Here is a 19,034-nt window from a genome sequence, read left to right as displayed (position 1 = left end):
AATAAGAAAATTTGGCAGTAGAGTGACCATTAATTTAAAAACCTAGTCAGTGCATCAGCAAAATTTAGGTGCTCAGGTCCAGGCATGGAAAACCAGAGGCAGTTACAGTTCTAAAAATATATTTGTAGCTTCCTCTGACTTGACAAGATTTTTTTTTTTTTTTAATAATTTTTTTGAGAGAACAGGAGACAGGCAGAAAGACTCTTAAGCAGGCTCCATGCTCAGCAAGGAGTCCAATTCTGGGCTTGATCCCAAGACCATGGGATCATGACCTAAGCCAAAGTCCAGAGTCAACATTCAACCAACCGAGCCACCCAGGCACCCCTGACAGGATTAATTTTTTTTAGAAATCCACATTCACAGCAAAACATGCAGTACACAGACTTTATTTTCCCTTAGACCAAACCTTGTTCCATTAGTCTTCAGCCCTTGGACCTTTCTGCCTTTTTCCATAATTGCATTCTTACTCAGCTTTTCCTATGAATAAAATTTAAAATATTCAAAATCAACCGTATAGCAAGGAGAGACATCCTTACATAGACACTAGAGTCAAGTTTTATTTCCTCTGTGAAAAAAGGCTCTAATAACAAAATTATTTCCTTTAAACAGCTTACAATTACACTAAATTCACTTCTGTGACAAAACCTAATTAGCTGCCAAAATAAGATGATACAACTCCCAGGGAGCTCAAGTTAACCAGCCTGGTAAATCAAGTGTATACAGTCAGCACTGAATGCCAACAGCAGAATGAAGGACTAGCTACTGAGTAGCCCCATTTCTGTTTCTGGACATACACTGGAGAAATTGTGACTTACGTGAATTCAAAAGTGATAATGGGAAATTTCAACCAACACTGAAAGCCTGTTTCATATTTGTAAAGAGCTACTTTCCCCATACTGATTAAATTTCAGAACGTATGGCCAGCACCTGGCAATAAGTAGATACCCAGGAATCAATTTTATACCTTCCCAACTTTTGAATCATATCTGTCCAGGGAGGGGTCTAAATTGGCTCCACAGTTACTTGGACACAGTGCAGAGTTCCCTACTTCTCCATCAGGTCCCAAGCTGTAGAGTGCACAAGGATCGTGGAGGCTGTTCAACTGCAATCCCAGGCCCCACGCTGCAGAGACTCAAAGTTGGGATGGGGGGGGTGTCACACCTAGAAATCTGCGTTTTTTAATCTTCATCACAGTTGTCTAAAGATATTTGTATTTCATTGTGTTGGTATCAAAATAGAGATGGTTTGTCATGTTTGTGCATTAGTATCTTAAAAACGGGCTACAGTACTTTCTGAACTGCTATGTAACTAAGAATTTTAAGACTGCCCTGTTTTTCCTTTAAATTACCTTTATTTCCTCAGATCTTTATGAAACATTTTATCTTTTGCAGATCATAGTGCTTTATTAACAGATTTATGTACTCTTTCCCATGCCTTCAATACAAACAACATTTTATTCAATCACCAGTTACCTTCATCTGACATTTCACTAAGTACAGGATTCATGATGTCAACATTAGATCAGTCATTCAAGTGGGTCACACAAATTTATCCTCATTGTGCCAAAGACCCACTCAAAAGAAACTGAATAACAGGTGCCTCCAGGTGTCTATGTCAACATTGGCTTCTTGAAGTGAACCAGTACTGCTTCACAGGTCAAACTGCTAAGTCTACAAAAATAAACTGGAAAAGACTCAAGTGTACAGCTGTACATACCATCAAATGGCAAGTTCATTTCAACAAGAACCTCTATAACTAGCTGCTCATTTGTACAGTTTTCTGCTATCCTTGCAAAAGCCTCTTGTGAATCAAGTTATAGTTCAGGGTTTAAAACAAACTTGATGAGAGAAAATGTACCAGGTGGCTCTTCTGTGGCAGAAATTACAACCATTTTTCCTCAAGCAATTTTAAAGACAAGGTTGAAAATAAATATGCAAGCACACAGTAAACTAAAGTCTATATTTAGAAATTCAGGTACAAAAGCACAGCAGAGCCTATGACTATAGAAGATAAATTAGAAATATAAACTAGCAATGAAGCAATAATTTCTTTCAAATAGCAGGAAACAAATTCTCCAATACCATTATTTAGATCACTGTTTAGTGTTCACCTATTAACTTTGGAGTTTCTTTTACAAATCCCTTTTCTGATTATCACATCTGACCAGATATACCAATAAATATACCTTAAATCATGGTGCATAAAACAAACGACCATTTAATTTCTGATGAACTCAACAACTTTTCAGTCTTGTATATAGTGGTAGGTTCAAGAACCTTTGTAGGTTTGCTGAAGATCCCACTGGCCTTTATAAAAAGCTTTTAAAAGTTATGTTCTTAGCTATTTGTTGTTCCGCATTATTAATGTAAAACTCTCAGTGGTTTAGAAACAAACATTTAAGGTGTAGGTGTTGGAGTGATCTGTTTTAAGTTCTCAAGAATGTATTCTGACTTATTTACTCCAGAGCATCACCTCCTTTCCTTCCTCACACATACACACACGTCTGCAAAATGGAGGCAAATTTCCAGACTTAAGTATAAACAAAACTAAGATTTTTCAGGCTTGGATTATAACCCTTAGCTAAGAGGAATGCCAAGTATATGTGCCACTTTTAAATTTTTTATGAAACTGAATATGAAATAAAAAGATGAATTCCAGCTAAGTCATATTCTTTGGGAATGAATGAAACATGATGAGACATGTTAAGAAGATGGGACACACTTATCCATCATCAAAAACTTCAATTCCCTGCCTGAAGCTGACATGGAAATGGTACAAAATCTACAACTTCTTCAAAAGACTGCAAGATAACATTTTAAAGTCCTATAAACCATTGAAAGCACTTAAATATATTTTACATTCAAAACTAATCAGTGGAGCCCAATTCATTCAATTTAAAAGCCCCCACATATCTGTGGCCGTTTATACTGTGTTTTTATCGAAGGGGGCACTAATGTTTTAAGCCATCCTACAGACAAACTGGTGCGAAGAGTTCTTTTTGTATTTTGTATGCTTCAGGTGATTCTTAAGAACTTAAAATTATTTGTTCCTCCTTAATATGAAACTCTTCCAAGATAGCTTATGACCAGCAAAGAAATGTTCCTTAGGCACTGTGAGGTGTATTAAATGTGGAGCATGAAACCAGGATGAAGCATATGGTTTGGCTGTTAACGACACTGACAGTTAACAAAAAGTTACCAAGCACTATCTTATCTGCTGAGAGCAAGAAATGCCTTTAACCTCACTACTCCTGAGATTCTTAAGAGGGAAAACTAATTTCACAAACAACTTTTAAAAGAATCCATATATAGTTCTAAGAACTGCACATATTTAGGGTATTATAAAAGATGTTTTCTTTCATAAGGCATCAATGATTAAATTAATGTAATGCATATCTAACAAAAGATGGTTAACACTCAGTATCATAAAACCATTTTTCTCTTCTCTTACATTTCTCTAGTTCCTGCTTTTACCAGCTTAAATAAGAAAAGAATGCCTCTTGGCCTAATCAACTATGGTTATAAAAAAAACTAAGACATCTGAAACTATTAGGCACATCAAAGGTACAGTTTATGTAGTTCAAGGTTCCCTTCTTAAGGGGCAAATGAGTTACCTGGCACATTATACATATGGAACTGTAAAGATCATCAACTAAATTCAACTTTCACATTTTTTAGTTAAACTGAAAGACTTATAGTAAATATTCAAATATACCATATCTTCAGTTACAGCTGAGTAAGTGTAACATTTTACCAGATAAAAAGCTGGAATTTAAGTATGAGAACTGTGCTAGTATTGGTCTCTTCTTTTTAGACAAAAGCCAGTCATCAATACTTTCAACACAGCAGTTTAGAAGATAAACGTCCAAACAGGTGACTTGGTTGTGGTCCATAATTTAGCAATTCAATGCCACTGGCATCATAATGCTGTGGAGAGCAAGTGTATCTCCATAGTTTAGTCAGATTTGTCTTTCTTCTTTCCTGTTAAGGGCACTTTGTTTACAACAGCAGACCCAACAGCTGAAACACCTCCAGCCACAGCAGACACGCCCCCTTTCACCAGCCCTATTCCCATGGAAGGCACAGTTGTAACAGCCGTTTTGGTCACCTCCAGACTCTTCCCACCAATCCAAGCCACACCACCAATGGTGGCACCAACAGCTCCCTTTGTAACACTGAAGATACCCCCAGTCACACGGGACAACATGCCTGGTTGCTGTTGTGGGTGATCTTTCATTGAACCTAATGAGAGAACATATCGTGAAGACAGTCAAATAGAAGTCTTTATAAGAACAGTACAAATCATTAACTATTTTAAGACTTCCTAACAATCAGGAGGTTGTTTTGATAAGGTAAACCACATAAATACAAATCTGATCAAGACACTAAAGAGCTCTTCCCTCAAGACCATAGTTGGACATGTTTTTTAAAACATCTTGGTCCAATGCTAAGCCTTAGTATCTATGAGAAAGAATGCTTTAGAGACAACTTTCATAAGACAGAATCAAAAGCTAAATGTTTCCTTAATTTACAGTTTTGTTGCTGTTAATAAAAATCTTTATATCCTAAAAGGAGCATGAAAAAAGAAGATAAACATATTTAGTCTTCATTTCATGATAGAATTCAGTCATTACTGAAAAAACCTTCTTCATTTAAAGCAATGGTTCTCAAAGTATGATCTGGGACCCCTGGGTATCCACAAGACCATTTCAGGGGCTCTGCAGGATAAAAATTATTTTCATAGTACTAGCGTATCATTTATCATTTCACTTTCATTCTTTATTTTTTTTCACAAGTCTACAGAATTTTCCAGTATCTAAATGATGTGCAGTAACATAAGAGACTAAACACTGAAGCAGCTGTGAGAATCTAGCTGTCTTCTATTAAGCCTAACATTAAAGAGATTTGCAAGAAGTTAAAAACATTGTCACCCTGTTGACAATTTTTTTCTGTTTTGGAAAATAGCTGCTTTTCAAAAACTGTTAATCATGTTACTGTGTAATGGGTCTCCTGGAGTTTTTTAATGAATTAATTTGTCAGTTTTAGTTATATGGCAAATATCAACAAAGACACCAGCTTTTGGGAGTCCTCAATTTTTAAAAGTGTAAAATCATTCTGAAACCAAAAAATTTAAGAACCACTAATTTAAATACATGTGGGTGTCTGTTCTATGTTTTTTTTTTTTTTTTCTTTTTATAGTTTATTTATTTTTGAGACAGAGAGAGACAGAGCATGAGCAGGGGCGGGGCAGAAAGAGAGGGAGACACAGAATCTGAAACAGGCTCCAGGCTCTGAGCTGTCAGCACAGAGCCCAATGCGGGGCTCAAACCCATGAACCACGAGATCATGACCTGAGCTGAAGTCGGATGCTTAACCAACTGAACCACCCAGGCACCCCACTATATGCTCTTTAATAATGTATTTAAAAAGTAATGCTATGTAAAAATAGGAAAATTATTTACCTTTTAATTGTTATCGATCTAAATAATTTCTGTGGCGTTGAGAAACTATAGCTGTGAATTAAGTATGTGAATTAAGCATCTAGTCTGTAAAAACTCTGTAAATACTCCCAGAAAAGGTAATATTAATATGAAAACTTCAGACTTTTTAAGTCATAAGTTTGTTCTCTGGTTTGTTTTGATAGGGTCATTCAAATTGGCATGAAACTTCAAACTCAGGCATCAATTTCATAAAAATTTGCTTGTGCCAGCCTCAAATGGACATAGGTCTTTTCTCCTTTGCAATCAAATGATTTAGGCAGCAACAACACATAAATAATGATGTTTATATTTTTCTAAACTTAATGGAAAAATACTTGGTCACTAAACAGTTCAGGCTTTAATCACTCAAAAGGTACAAGTCACACAAAAAAGTAAATTCTTGGGTACATAGGTCCAACTAAGACCACCAAAGCTACGAACTCCTACCAGACTGTGGTTATTACAGAAGATAACATTGGGAAACTGATAATACTTGATGGAGAAAATATCCTGAAAATTAAGTGCTTCTAATACAGCACTCATTTACCTTGATACAGATTTTCTTCCCATTGTTTAGAGGTTTTACAACATGTCACAAGCATGAAAATCTCACTGACTCATCAAGATAGCTCATGACTATACAGCAACGGCTATATTTATAAAAATTAAATTTTTAATTGAAGCTACTTGAGTAATAAGTATAGTTAATATAAATTTTTAAACAGCTGAAATAAGAGATATGGAAAAGCATTTGATATTCATTATAAAAATTCTGATAAAAAGGGTTAGGTAATTGGTAACTCTTTTGTAACTAACTCTAGGAAAAAGGAAAAAGCCTGATTTGAGTATAAAACGGGTAAGTGCCGCATGCTATATACCCTCATCAGTATCCTGCTATGCCAAATTTGGTGCACATGCATTTAATGACAATTTTTCTTAATCAAGGCAAATAATATTAATGCTGTTGATCTCTTTAATTACAGTGGCTCTTAATTACCACCATATAAATTACCTGCTCTGCACACTACCTTAGTTTAGCAGGTTGCCATATAAAGACATTACTAAAGCACTTTCTCTTCCTTGACAATTATGCTCCTGAATGGTCTTATCTCTTTTCTGACTTTATCCCTACAAAGTCCTTATTAACTCTCTCATTAAGCCCTAACTTTTCTTTTCAGAACTCTAGGGTTCTAGACCTAAAAAATAAGTCAAGGAAAATAACTGAGCTAATAATTTTCCAGGCTATTCCTCCACCAAACAAAACTAATCAGCTAGTTACCTCCATCTTCTTTTAGGCTTACATTGTGTTTTCCTAACAATTTCATTTTTGTCTACCAACATAAGAAATAGAGGAAGAAAACTGTGGACAGTGGGTAACAGAACTGGGAAGAAAATACAATATCTAGAGTCCCAAGTTCCAGCTCTACCCTCTTTCCAGTGATATCAAGTCTGTCTGCTACTCTGGTCTGCTCTGCTGCCCACTTGATCTCTTATTCTTCAAATTGATTCCCTGTTTTACCTATTATGACTGTCCTGTCCTGTACAAATTCAGCTCCCCAAGGAAATCACTATTTGGTTTAGTAATATTCTACACCAAAACCACAAACAGAAAATGCTTAAGACGTTCAGGTATGCAGTTAGTGTTTCCAAGGATTTTTGAAGTGTAAGAAAATGATCCATGATGTCTCAATTTTCAAACTAAAAAAGGATTTAAATTATGTAGACCCTAAGCCCATGCATTCATATAGGAAGAGAGAGCTACCAATTATAAATAATTGCTTAACAACAAATCTCAAGTGCCTCTTGAATTGAGGTTTTGTATGCATGACATGAAAGCTAAACATAGTCCATCCTTTCTCTGCACCCCACCCCATTCTCTACAGGTGAAAGAATACTCTAACTTGTGAAATGGTCTTAATAAAAGAGTATATAATAAAACAGTTGCACTGTGTCCCCACATTCACCAATATCTGTTGTTTTCTTCTTAGAGGCTAAAAATGTTTATCTTCAATTATTTTTGAAACATATTTACTGACAAGGTAAACAGATTGCTACTTTAAATTTGATAAAAAACAGGGGCGCCTGGGTGACTCAGCTGGTTGAACGACTGATTCTTGATCTCAGCTCAGGTCATAATCTTGTGGTTCATGGGATAAAGCCCTGTGCTGGGATCTATGCTAAGAGCGCAGAGCCTTCTTGGGATATTTTCTCTCTCCCTCCCTCCCTCCCCCAATTGTGCTTGAGCACATTCTCTCTCAAAATAAATAAACTTTTAAAAAATGAATAAATTTAATAAAAGCAATCAAAACTTTAATTCAGTTTAATTCACACGCTTAGTGTGTCAGATGCATACTTACCTTCTGGTGGTTCATCACTAAGGTATGATGGGATTTCTTGATTTTTATCTGCCTGATTCATGATCTCCTAAAAAACACATATACGTTTCATTGTAACCTCAACACGTGAGACTACTCATCACATGCTCAATTAAGACTTAACTTTTTTCAGATAAACAACATTTCAAAACACTGCCACAAGCCTACTTCATCTTATTTTTCTCATACTTTGTGGTGTTAAAGAATTACTTTTAATTACACTACTGGACAACCAACATCTTATCTCAAATACCAATCAAGAGTAAGAGGCATGGTAAAAACTTTCCTACGTTGTTACTACTGCTTTATTAATTGAAAGAAAGCTGGAAGCTGGGAGTTAGCAGTCAAACATTTTTAAGTGCTTCCTCCTACAGAGTATTGAAACCTGAGGGCATTATGCTAAGTGAAATAATTCAGAGAGAGAAAGGCAAATACTATATGATCTCATACGTGGAATCTAAAAAAGCTGAGCTCATAGAAACAGGAGGTTGGTGGTTGCAAGGGGTAGGGAGGGGGAGCGGGGGAAATAGCTATTGCTCAAAAGGTACAAACTTCCAGTTACAGAAGGATGACTACAGTTTATACTATACTGTATACTTGAAAGTTGCTAAAAGAATATTTTAAAATATTTGCACCATAACAACTAAAAGGTAATTATGTGAGGTAAAAGATGTGTTAACTAACCTTACTATAGGAAACATTTCACACATATGTGTATCATACCACCACACTGTAAACCTTAAACTAACACATGCTGAATGTCAACTGTATCTCAATGAAGCTGGAATAAATAGATATTGTGAAAACTAACAATGTACTTCAATATATTGATTAGTTAACAAATAATGATTGACCACTTACTATAGGCCAGGTAATGTTTTAGGTGCATAGGATATAGCATTGATCAATACAGACCAAAAAATCTCTGCCATCATGAACATTCCATATCATCTAGTGGGGAAAGGCAATAAACAAAGAATATACTGTCCGTGTCAGATGGGGTTAAATGCTGTGAAGAAGGGATGGAGGATGTGATATTTTAAATAGGACAGTCTGTCAAGGCCTCAATGTGGTGACATTGTGAAGGAGCTAAGGATATAAGATACTTGGGTGAAGAGGCCTCAAGGCATAAAAAAACAGCAAGAGCAAAGGTCCTGAGGTGGGAGCTTACAGCCAGAAAAGTGTAGCAAAGGTCACAGCAAAGGGCAGCAGGAGAGGAGGTTGAAGAGTGAGGTATATATTGCGTAAGCCCTTACAGGTCTTGTGGTGATTAGCTTTCTAGCTCTGAGATGGAAAGGCAGTGAAAGGCACTGAACAGAGGGGTGATGCGTTCTGATTTATACTTTTAAAAAATAGTTCTAGCTGCTGTGGGGAGAACAAGCAAAACAAGAGGAACAACAGAGGCAGAAAGACCTGATAGGAGACTTAACGTAAAGTTTTCAAGGTTCATACACATTATAGCATGTATCAGAACAAAGTGGTTAATTTCAAGTGGTCAAAGGAAGGTTAGGAAAGTTTCCCTTTATGATTCCTACTGCTATTAAGCTCCAGATAATCAGATAAAAATTCATCCTTATTTTCTTCTATATTTCAATAATCTAGGCAAAACATGTTGATGGTAAATGATAACGATGGTAGTGACAGCAAGGCGTGGGATTTTTCCAAGGCAATTTTAATCTCATGCAATTCAACCTGCAATGCCTGTCAAACCTAAATCCTATGTCAGATGGGACTTCAATGCACCTCACAGAGCCCAGCAGCACAAGTCATGTTTTTGCTTAAATACCTTTTGGTTGATCTAGTGAAAACCCTGACTCAGGTCAACAGCACTTAATCTTATGCTGGTCTGGCTTGTGAATTCAGCACACCATAAGTGACTTAGCATAGCAAAGTGTGTATGCATACACACTTAACATTTAAAAAGTAATAGTAGGTATATGTAATCTCTGACAAAAAAAAAAAAAACGGAAAGAATATCAGCTACTGCATGACTGGCAGAAGGAATTCTTACTTGCCTTAATTTTAAAACTCCCTTAAACCAAAAAGTTAAATTGACTTCCATTCATATTTATCTTTAATTTGTCATCATGGTAAGAGCATAAGAAATTTTACAGCATAGTGTTGAAGGTTCTGGGCTCAGAAAGCTTGAGTTTCAATCCCAACTTGATCATAAACTGTGGGCAAAGGACAAATAACTTCATCAGATCCTTGCTGTTCAGGAACTATAAACAAAAATCAAAGACTAGCCCTAACTCTAGGATGAGAATGCTATTTAACAAATTTAAAACAAAACATGCAGAAATTCCTGGCAGAATATGTGTCTCCCTTCCTGATGAAAAACTACTGTGGAGCCACTTTCTTCCCCCACTAAACTGTTAATTCCAAGAGACTGTTTACTTGTTCATCACTGTGTTCCCAGTATCTGTATACAATACACATACAAATCCAGATCTCCTGGCTGATCGACCAATCAGTGGATGCTACCAGACCCTGTTCAGAAATGTGAGGAAATTACAGACACACATACATCCTACCTATGTTAGCTAGAGTTTAAAAATAGGTGTGATGGGGAGCAGCGGGCTAGCTCTGTCTATAGAGCATGTGACTCTTGATCTCAGGGTCGTAAGTTCAAGCTCCACATTGGGCATAAAGCTTACTTAAAAAACAGTTGTGATAGTAATTGCATACAATTCAAAACTGCCTTTCTGTATATATCCCACAAATCCCAACTAAAAGACTATTTTTTTTGCTTAGAATCCCTTAAAAATTTCTTAATTTTCCCATGTACATCTTGTAAATTAAAAGACTATGATTTTAAAAGATTAGAGTAGCTTTATAAAAGACATATGCAAATTCATCAATATAATATGAACTGACTTTATCCTCTATCGGTAGGCAGAGAGGAGCCATGACAGGGTAACGTTGTCAGATCTGTGCTTCAAGATTAGCTAAATGAAGCAAGAACACACAAGGGTCAGAGAGATTAAACACATTAAGTGGCTACATTAGTAGTCCCGTGAGATGCAGTAACACTTTAAACTCTGCCAGTTTTTCCTGTATAAGTGAATGTTTGGGCAAAAACCTAGGAGTCACTCTTGATTTCCTGTTTTTTACATTTCCATCTACTCATCAGTAAATTCTATTGCCTAAATAAGTCCAGAATACAGCCACTTCTCATCACCTCTACTGCTACCACTTTCAATTAAACTATCATAATCTCTTACTTGGGCTGCCAGAAAGTTCTTCCTTCAGTCTAGCCCTGCCATACTCTGCTTAAACTCCTACAACTGCTTCCTGTTTTGCTCAGAATAGAATTCAGAGTTGAGGCCTGACATCTAACAATCTGACAGCATCTCCTACCATTCTGCCTCTCACTCACCAGCCTAGCAACCCAGGTTTCCCTGTTTATCCTCTCCAGAAAGGCTTTTCCCCAAGATATGTACCTGGCTTGCCTGCTAACATCCCTCAGGTCTTTATGCAAATGTCCCTTTCTCAGAGATCGGCCCAGGCCACGTTACAGTAAATAGATTAGCACCCTTCTACTCCTCTCCCTATCATTTTCACCTAAACCTGCTCTATTTTCTTCACTGCTCTTCCTGGATATATAGAGATCTGTTTACTTTGTGTCTCCCACAATTAGAATGTAAGCTCCATGAGAACAAGGCTTGGTTTTGTTCACTGCTCCATCCCCGAGCCTTCTTCAATGTCTGATGCATGGTAGACAAATACCTGAATTTTTTGTATGAAGTAGAACAGAGTGTGAGTATAAATAAGAGATAAAAGGAAAATACAAGATGTAAAATTTCTAGTGTGAGCAACTAAGTAGACAAAGATGATGAAGACAGGGGACAGGTGACAAGACACCACTTCTGAGAAAAGACGGACTTTAAAAATTCTTATTTTATTGTGGTAAGAACACTTAACATGAAATCTACCCTCTAAAACATAAGCGTACAATACATTACTATTGACTACAGGTATGATGAAAAGGACTTGCTTTTGAACAGCTGAACTTAAGATGGCCACAGGGTATCCACAGGACATGTTTAGCAGGCAACTAGATTTAAGGGGTCTGAAACTCAGCATGAAGTCTGAGTTAGAGTTGAGGTCCTGAAAGTGGTTTGAGAGACAGCTAGAAATGTGAGCGATGGGTGATACAACCAAGGGAAAAAATGATAAAAGTAGACAAACAACCTTGATTGGTCTGCTCATATTTAAGAGGTGAGTAAAAGAGAAGCCAGCAAAAACAAACAAAATACATTTGAGTGTACAAACGAGTACAGTCTCATGGAAGGCAAGAGATGTACTTATAAACTTCCTAGAGACACACACAATGCAGACATTAAAACAGTTCATAAATATCAAATACCATGGGGGAAATGCTAATGTTACATTTAGATAATTTAAAAGGCATATATAATATGATCCAGTTTTTAAAATACACATAAAAAGACTGAAAGGAACTATACTAAAATATTGACAAAGATTGCTACTAAGGGGTAGAGAACACACACACACACACACACACACACACACAGAGACACAGAGTGCGTACGAGAGAGAAATACCACCCCGCTTCTTTATATATACACATAAAGATATATGAAGATATATATTTAACATCTATATTTTAATTTTATACCATCAACATGCATGACTTTTTGTACATATTTTTAAGTCTTGGAAGTCAGTGATATTCATAAAGGATATTTTCAAAGATTATGCAGTTCATATAACTAGTGTTTATCCTAGTTTTTTAGGACTTTTATCCTCAAATCAAGGAGACCATCTAAAAACAACATACTCAAATCAAAACATGCTGATTTGAAGAAAATGACATCACTGAGTTTAATTCTCAGTTGTGTCCTCAGTAGGGAAACCCCGACAAAGAGTCTAATGCATGCTATTACTACACTGTACCACACTGTAAAGAAATTACCTACTACATCACTTGATAGCTCTGATATGGAGGTACACATAAGAAATTTCTGTAGAGGTATTTAGAAAAACTTTTGTTTCCACCACATATTTAGAACATTTTCTTCTCTCTGAGATCTATGTACTTTCCAACTTAAAAGATACAAAGAAAGATGTGATATCTCCCTTTTCCCTTTGGCTTCCAGGAAAGCTTACAGCTAAAATCCCAACTTAGTTAGGTAGATTCATGTGGCTCACCCAGTTGTTCTATTTTCCCTCAACTTCATACCTCCACAAGACCTCCACTCTTATTGCTATTCTCCCTGGCTTGCAATCTGAGTATCTTATTTACATTCTTACCATTTTGTTAGTACATGTTTTTGTTATAAGCTGACACACAGCATTTGAGGAATAAGTGAGATAAAATTATCATTTGTATCCACATTAACCTTAAACATAACAAGAAAAGATGCTTACCAATATATGGTACAAATTTTCATTAAAAAAAAAAAAGGTGCCTAGGTGGCTCAGTCGGTTAAGCATCTGGCTCCTGGTTTTTGGCTCAGGTCAGTATCTCATGACTTCATGGGTTTGAGCCCCATGTCAGGCTCTGTGCTGACAGTGTGAAGCCTGCTTGGGATTCTCTCTGTCTCCCTCTGCCTCTCCCCCACTTGCGCTGTCTGTCTCTCTCAAATAAATGAATAAACTTTAAAGTAAACACTTTAAGCTAGAATTGTGCTTTTCAAATGTATTTATTTTATAGTAGGCAGTAGTATGCCAGGGGCTTTAAGAACCACAATAGAAGGGTGCATACATTTTACTACACAGTAATTTAAAATACTGTTTTGTGTTTAAATGTACACTAATTAAAAAGATAATTGAAAAGTGCTTGGGAATTCTTTAAGATAACTAGATTTTCAAGAAATTTCCTTCTTTTTTTATGTAAATTTTTTTGAGAGAGTGTGCGCATAAGCAGGGGAGGGGACAGAGGGAGAGAGAAATAATCTTTTTTTTAAATGTTTATTTATTTTGGAAAGAGAGTGTGTAAGCATGAGTGAGGCAAGGGGCAGAGAGAGGGAGAAAGACGATCCAAGGTAGGCTCACACTGACAACAGAGAACCTCATACGGGGCTCAAACTCACAGAACGCTAAGATCACAACCTGAGCAGAAGTCGGATGCTCAACCAACTGAGCCACCCAGGAACCCATTAAGAAATTTCATTCTTACTTGGAACTTCTTCAGAATGTACTCTCAGGTTTACCAGCTCTCTCTTCCCAGGCCACCACACTCCCTCTTCCCCCATGAATTTACTTTGCTCTTAAGTTAGATGTATTTTTGGCAGAAGAGTTTGAAATGCAGGAATCTAAATACTATTATACAGAAATATCCAGTTATGTTTAATATTGTTAGTAATAGTTGCCAACAGGATTATCAATAAACAATGAAATAGAAAATCTGGAGTCTTGCCAGGCTAAAGGCCTGGCTACCTAGAACAGAGAAACTTGGTATTAGACAGTGTTGAAAACTCTAAAATGCTACAGAGATTGATTTTTATTTTGTATACGTATTTTTTAACGTCTGAGTTTCCTGTACATCATTTAAAATTTTTTTTAACGTTTTTATTTATTTTTGAGAGATAGGGACAGTGTGAGCAGGGGAGGGTCAGAGAGAGAGGGAGGTACAGAATCTGAAGACAAGGTTCCAGGCTCTGAGCTGTCAGTAGAGAGCCCCATGCGGGGCTTGAACCCACGAACCGTGAGATCATGACCTGAGCTGAAGTTGGACGCGCTTAACTGACTGAGCCACCCAGGTGTCCCTCTTTTACATCATTGTTGGTAACAGCAAGTGTGCAGTATTAAAAATTCCTCTAGAACCCTTAGGGTAATAAAAATTGTGTAAAAGCTGCAAGTATTTGAAATACTGTCATTTTCTAAATTCCTAATTCTGTCATAAGGCACCAAATGCCTTATAAAAGTATTTTTGCTAAAATCCTTAACTATCTTAATGCCACATGTACATTTTACTCACATAAATCATTCCCCACCTCTATGCACACATATGTGGCAAACTTTTAGTGTTATTACCTCTTTACAGACACTACCACTTTATCACCAAAGAAAAATATTTTTTGTATTACCATGCTGTTCATTATCATCATTACAGGGTATGTGTTTCTCTTAAATTGGGAATTGTGAAGACAAACTCCTAATCTGTTAAAACTGGGAAAGGTGAAAAACTGCTTGTAAAATTTAAAAGCATACACATGGTGGGGCACCTGGGTGGCTCAGTCTGTTCAACAGCAGACTCTTGATTTTGAATCAAGTCATGATCCCAGGGTCATGGGATTGAGCCCCAGGTTTTTTCTCTCCCCCTCTGTCCCTTTCCCCACTCCCTGTCTCTAAAATAAAAAATTAACATTAAAAAAAATATATACACATGGAGACAAGTAACAACTGGCAGGAAAAGTGTCAAAATGACCATCTGGGGTGCCTGGGTCGCTCAGTCTGTTAAGAGTCTAACTCCTGGTTTCGGCTCAGATCATGATTTCACAGTTCACGAGATCAAACCCTGCGTCAACCTCTGTGCTGGCAGTGTGCAGCCTGATTGGGATTCTCTGCCTCTCTCTCGTTTAAAATAAACATTTTCTTTTCAAATGACCACTTAAATGTTACCCTTAAACAAAATTATCAAATTATATGCAAACCATCTGCCCTAAACTCAGTGAGTCATTATCATTAGTTCAACGTATACTTGGGCTCCTACTATGTGTCAGGTATCCTGTTAGGCACTGAGATTTCAGTGTGATTCAGCACACACAGGACTTCTCTAAACCAGTTTACCCAGTTTTTCAGCACTTATCAATTTAGCTTCATGCAAAAACCAAAAAACTATCTGCTCTCTAGGAACTCATAATGCACATGAGTTTCTATGTAAAAAATACTTTTTCTAAACCAATAAAAACAGAAAACAGCCTTTAGATCAGGACAAATAACTGAATTTATCCTATGGACATAAATTAGTTTTACCATATGAACAAACTCAGACTACCAGCTAAAACTGATTATATGTGTATGGTTTTTAAGGAATTGTAAAATGTGAAAGACTTCTTTGCTGTAGACTGCAATTCATCAGCAGTTAATGTAGGCATTTTCGACCAAGGAGAAACAATTCTTGTCCAGTACAACAGTATCATAGATAAAGCAGCTGGCAAATATATTGAGCAAGGATTAATAACAACACTATTCCCTAGAGGGTAATTTCTTCCAATAATAGAAATAAGCAAACAAATGATTCGGTAGGAACTTTTTTTTAAAAGGAAAACAGATGAATCAGGCTTGTTTGTGGATATCTATAACATTTTATAAAGTTTTCATTAATAGTGAAGACAAAGTCTGAAAACAGTACACAAATTTGCCATGGCTTAACACCCCTCTCTGTGCCAAAGAAGTTACACAGCACTAATACATGATATAAAGGTTAATTACAAAATACAGTACACAACAGTTTACCTCCAAAGCCACTTCATAAACTTGTTATTAAATAGTATGTGCCAATTTCCTATAAGAAAAAGACTGCAAATGAATTAGCTAAATTCTTCTACACATTCTATATATAGGAACTTTGCCACATCCTCACTCCCATGCTTTAGCCTCTTTGCCAAATAACTACAAGGAGTTTCAAAATATATTTATACAGAGCTTTAACACACATACACCAATAAGCAGTGTATATTAAAACACCAGCTTACTGTGTTTATCAGGCTTCTCTAGTTAACCAACTATCCTGAACAGGCTGCTTTTAAACATGGCCCCCGCCCATTAAATCAACAGCAAACAGGCTACAAGAAATGCATTGACTCTGGCAGGGAAGAAAAGTAATCTGTCAGTAAAACTTTTCAGTGATCCCCTTAGTGACAAGTAACAGGCAACAGTATCAAGATGGCAATTTTTTAAGTGTCGTCTTGAAATGAAACAGTAAGGCGGAATCACAATATGCTATCAAGCCAGGTAACCAGTACCCTAGTAATCGTCACCAAATTATACCTCATTAGTTCAACATATATTTGCGTCCCTACCATGTCAGAAACTGTTAGGCACTGAGGTTTTCAACCAGAACCAGAATGTGAAGGCCCTACTCTGAAGGTGTTTAGATGTAATTCAGTGAGATAGCTGCAGGAAGTAGCAAAACAGCAAATACTCTATGAGTGAAACAAAGACAGGTGATTTTCCTGAAGTTTAACACACACACATACAAACTTTTCTAACGATATTCTCCACACAGGGACACATTTTTATTAAACTTGGTTTCTGATACATCTGCAGAACACAGACTGAAGAAATGAAAGTGGGGGGAAAAGTCAAAACAGAGTGAATATAGGTTTATTAAAGATTACGTCCTTTTCTCTAAAAAAGCAGGCACGGCCACATACATGCAAACAGACCTGTTGATGTGATATCAATATTCCCGGCAGCTCTTAGGAGCACCCACACCAATGGATGTCCTAAAGGTTAAACAACCACATATAGCAAGTCATCACGGGTAGCAAATAAAGTATTTTCATTTGGAATTAGCACAAGGGTTCACAAGGACGTAATAAAATGAGAATTCTCCTCTTCAGGTGTTTGTAAACCTTTCCCAGCGGCCCTTCTCCCCCCACTGATCTCTTTAGGCACTAGCAAGTCTTTTTTTTTTTTTTTTTTCCCTTTAGCAGAGGGAGTGACGTGGCAGGAGGCAGAAAATGACCCTGGAGAAGCCGTGACTAGGGCTAAGCTCAGCACCTCCTCCCTCCGCTCCACGTTGTACACCCTCTACACCCCCCACTCCCACAGGGTTCCAGAATTTCTGTCTTCTTACACATTAAAGGGGATCTGCTTAAGCGGGGATACGACTGGAAGTGGGAGCTTGGGGGCCAGTCTCGGAGCTGCGTGTGCATAGCAGGCACGGTTTTTATTTAGACCTGGGAAGCAATGATGGCACCAACGGGTGCTCCAGCGGTCCCCCATCACCCCTGGCGCCGTCAGTGCCTCTCCCCATTCCACAATTTCAGCCTTAGGTTAGGCTTGAGGGTAGAGCCTTTCTACCCAGGAAAAGCACTGGGGACCGAGGCTTGTGTGCCTGAACCCAGGAGAGTGGTTTATCAACAGGTCAGGAGGTGGTGCGGCGGGGAAGCCCAGCACACAGCCCCCATGTCGCATCCCTCTCCTCTCCCAAGCTGTTGACGCCCTCCCACCCACATTTTCCCAGCCTAACACCCGAGGAGCTAAGAAGTGGAGCGGAGGCTTCCAAGAGAAGTCCCCAGTCACAATCCACCGCTGGGGAGTCCGGGACACGTAAAGAAGAATAACCCTGCCAGCGAACCTTCGTCCGCCCCCAACATCGTCCCGCCCCTCCCCCTTTCCCGCTCAGTCCCCCCCAAAAGGCTCGGCTCGGGGAAGCCAGGCCCGAGACGGTGAAGTGCAGAAGAGCTAACGGAAGAAGGCGACAGAGGAGGACAGGAAGCCGGGACTGCGCCCCCCGCCCTCCCAGCCCGGCTTACACACCTCCGGGGTCGAGGTCGGCGTCTGGAGCCGGGGCTGGGCGAAGGAGGCGGGCAGCACCGAGGACGGCTGCTGTTGCTTGAGCGGCTGGCACAGCCCCGGGCAGTTGCGGGCTCCGGAGGCGCCTCCTCAAGCTTTGGAGCCAGGAGACTCCGAANNNCCGCCCGCGTTCTGCTCCCGCCCCTTGGCCCCCCTGGTGCCTCCGCGAGAACCCCTGGCCCGCCTGCGCGCGCGCCTTGTCCTGGGGCCTCCCGCCCCCTTTCCTCCGCCGTCCAATCAGATCGGGTGAGGGGCGCGGAACCCAGGGAACGCGCCGTCCGCGGTCCTCAAGCCCCAAGCGCTTGCCCAGCAGCTTCGCGAAGCCTGCGTTCCACCGCGAGTAACGGTCGGTCGGAATTCAGAACCTTTGCACTAGGGACGGTGGGACAAATCGCTAATTTCTCTGTCTCCTTCTTGGCCCAGGAGCCTCAACCTTCTTCCCCTCAGTACAGTGACGAGCTGGGCCTCCTGTCAGCCCTTGGCTGTGGGGCTCTCGGCGCGCCCTGCCTGTCCAGGTGACAGGGGTGACGAGAGCGGCGTTGCTCGCTTATCGCTGTTATTATTAGAAAGCTCCCTGCCCCGGAATTGAGCTTGCGGGCCGTGAGAGCCGCTGTGGTTGGCGGCCGTCGCCCGGCTTGCTGCAGTGCTGAGGGCTGGCCGGGCGCGCGAAATTGGCTGAGGAGAGC

The 19,034-nt window shown here is 38.9% G+C and overlaps 1 protein-coding gene across 1 annotated transcript; it reads right to left on the bottom strand.

Moving 5' to 3' along the window:
- Positions 1 to 1,331: 1,331 nt before the first annotated feature.
- On the bottom strand, positions 1,332 to 18,458 carry TMEM263 (transmembrane protein 263). Its single transcript, XM_077762017.1, has 3 exons — positions 18,313 to 18,458; positions 7,837 to 7,903; positions 1,332 to 4,241 (listed from the first exon to the last, which is right to left on the bottom strand). The coding sequence occupies exons 2-3, from the start codon at positions 7,895 to 7,897 to the stop codon at positions 3,955 to 3,957; spliced, it is 348 nt and encodes a 115-aa protein (XP_077618143.1). The 5' UTR covers positions 7,898 to 7,903; positions 18,313 to 18,458; the 3' UTR covers positions 1,332 to 3,954.
- Positions 18,459 to 19,034: the final 576 nt, after the last annotated feature.

The sequence above is a fragment of the Crocuta crocuta genome, unplaced genomic scaffold, assembly GCF_008692635.1.
Source record: "Crocuta crocuta isolate KB4526 unplaced genomic scaffold, BGI_CrCroc_1.0 scaffold193, whole genome shotgun sequence".
Lineage (NCBI taxonomy): Eukaryota > Metazoa > Chordata > Mammalia > Carnivora > Hyaenidae > Crocuta > Crocuta crocuta.
This window is presented reverse-complemented; position numbering and strand designations above follow the sequence as displayed.

What these genes read in the sequence shown, in the direction of transcription:
- TMEM263 (XM_077762017.1), bottom strand. Translation starts at nt 7,897, where the DNA reads ATGAATCAGGCAGATAAAAATCAAGAAATCCCATCATACCTTAGTGAT. An exon ending in TAGTGATGAACCACCAGAAG is followed by an intron (nt 4,242 to 7,836) that starts GTAAGTATGCAT and finishes TTCTCTCATTAG; the next exon opens with GTTCAATGAAAGATCACCCA.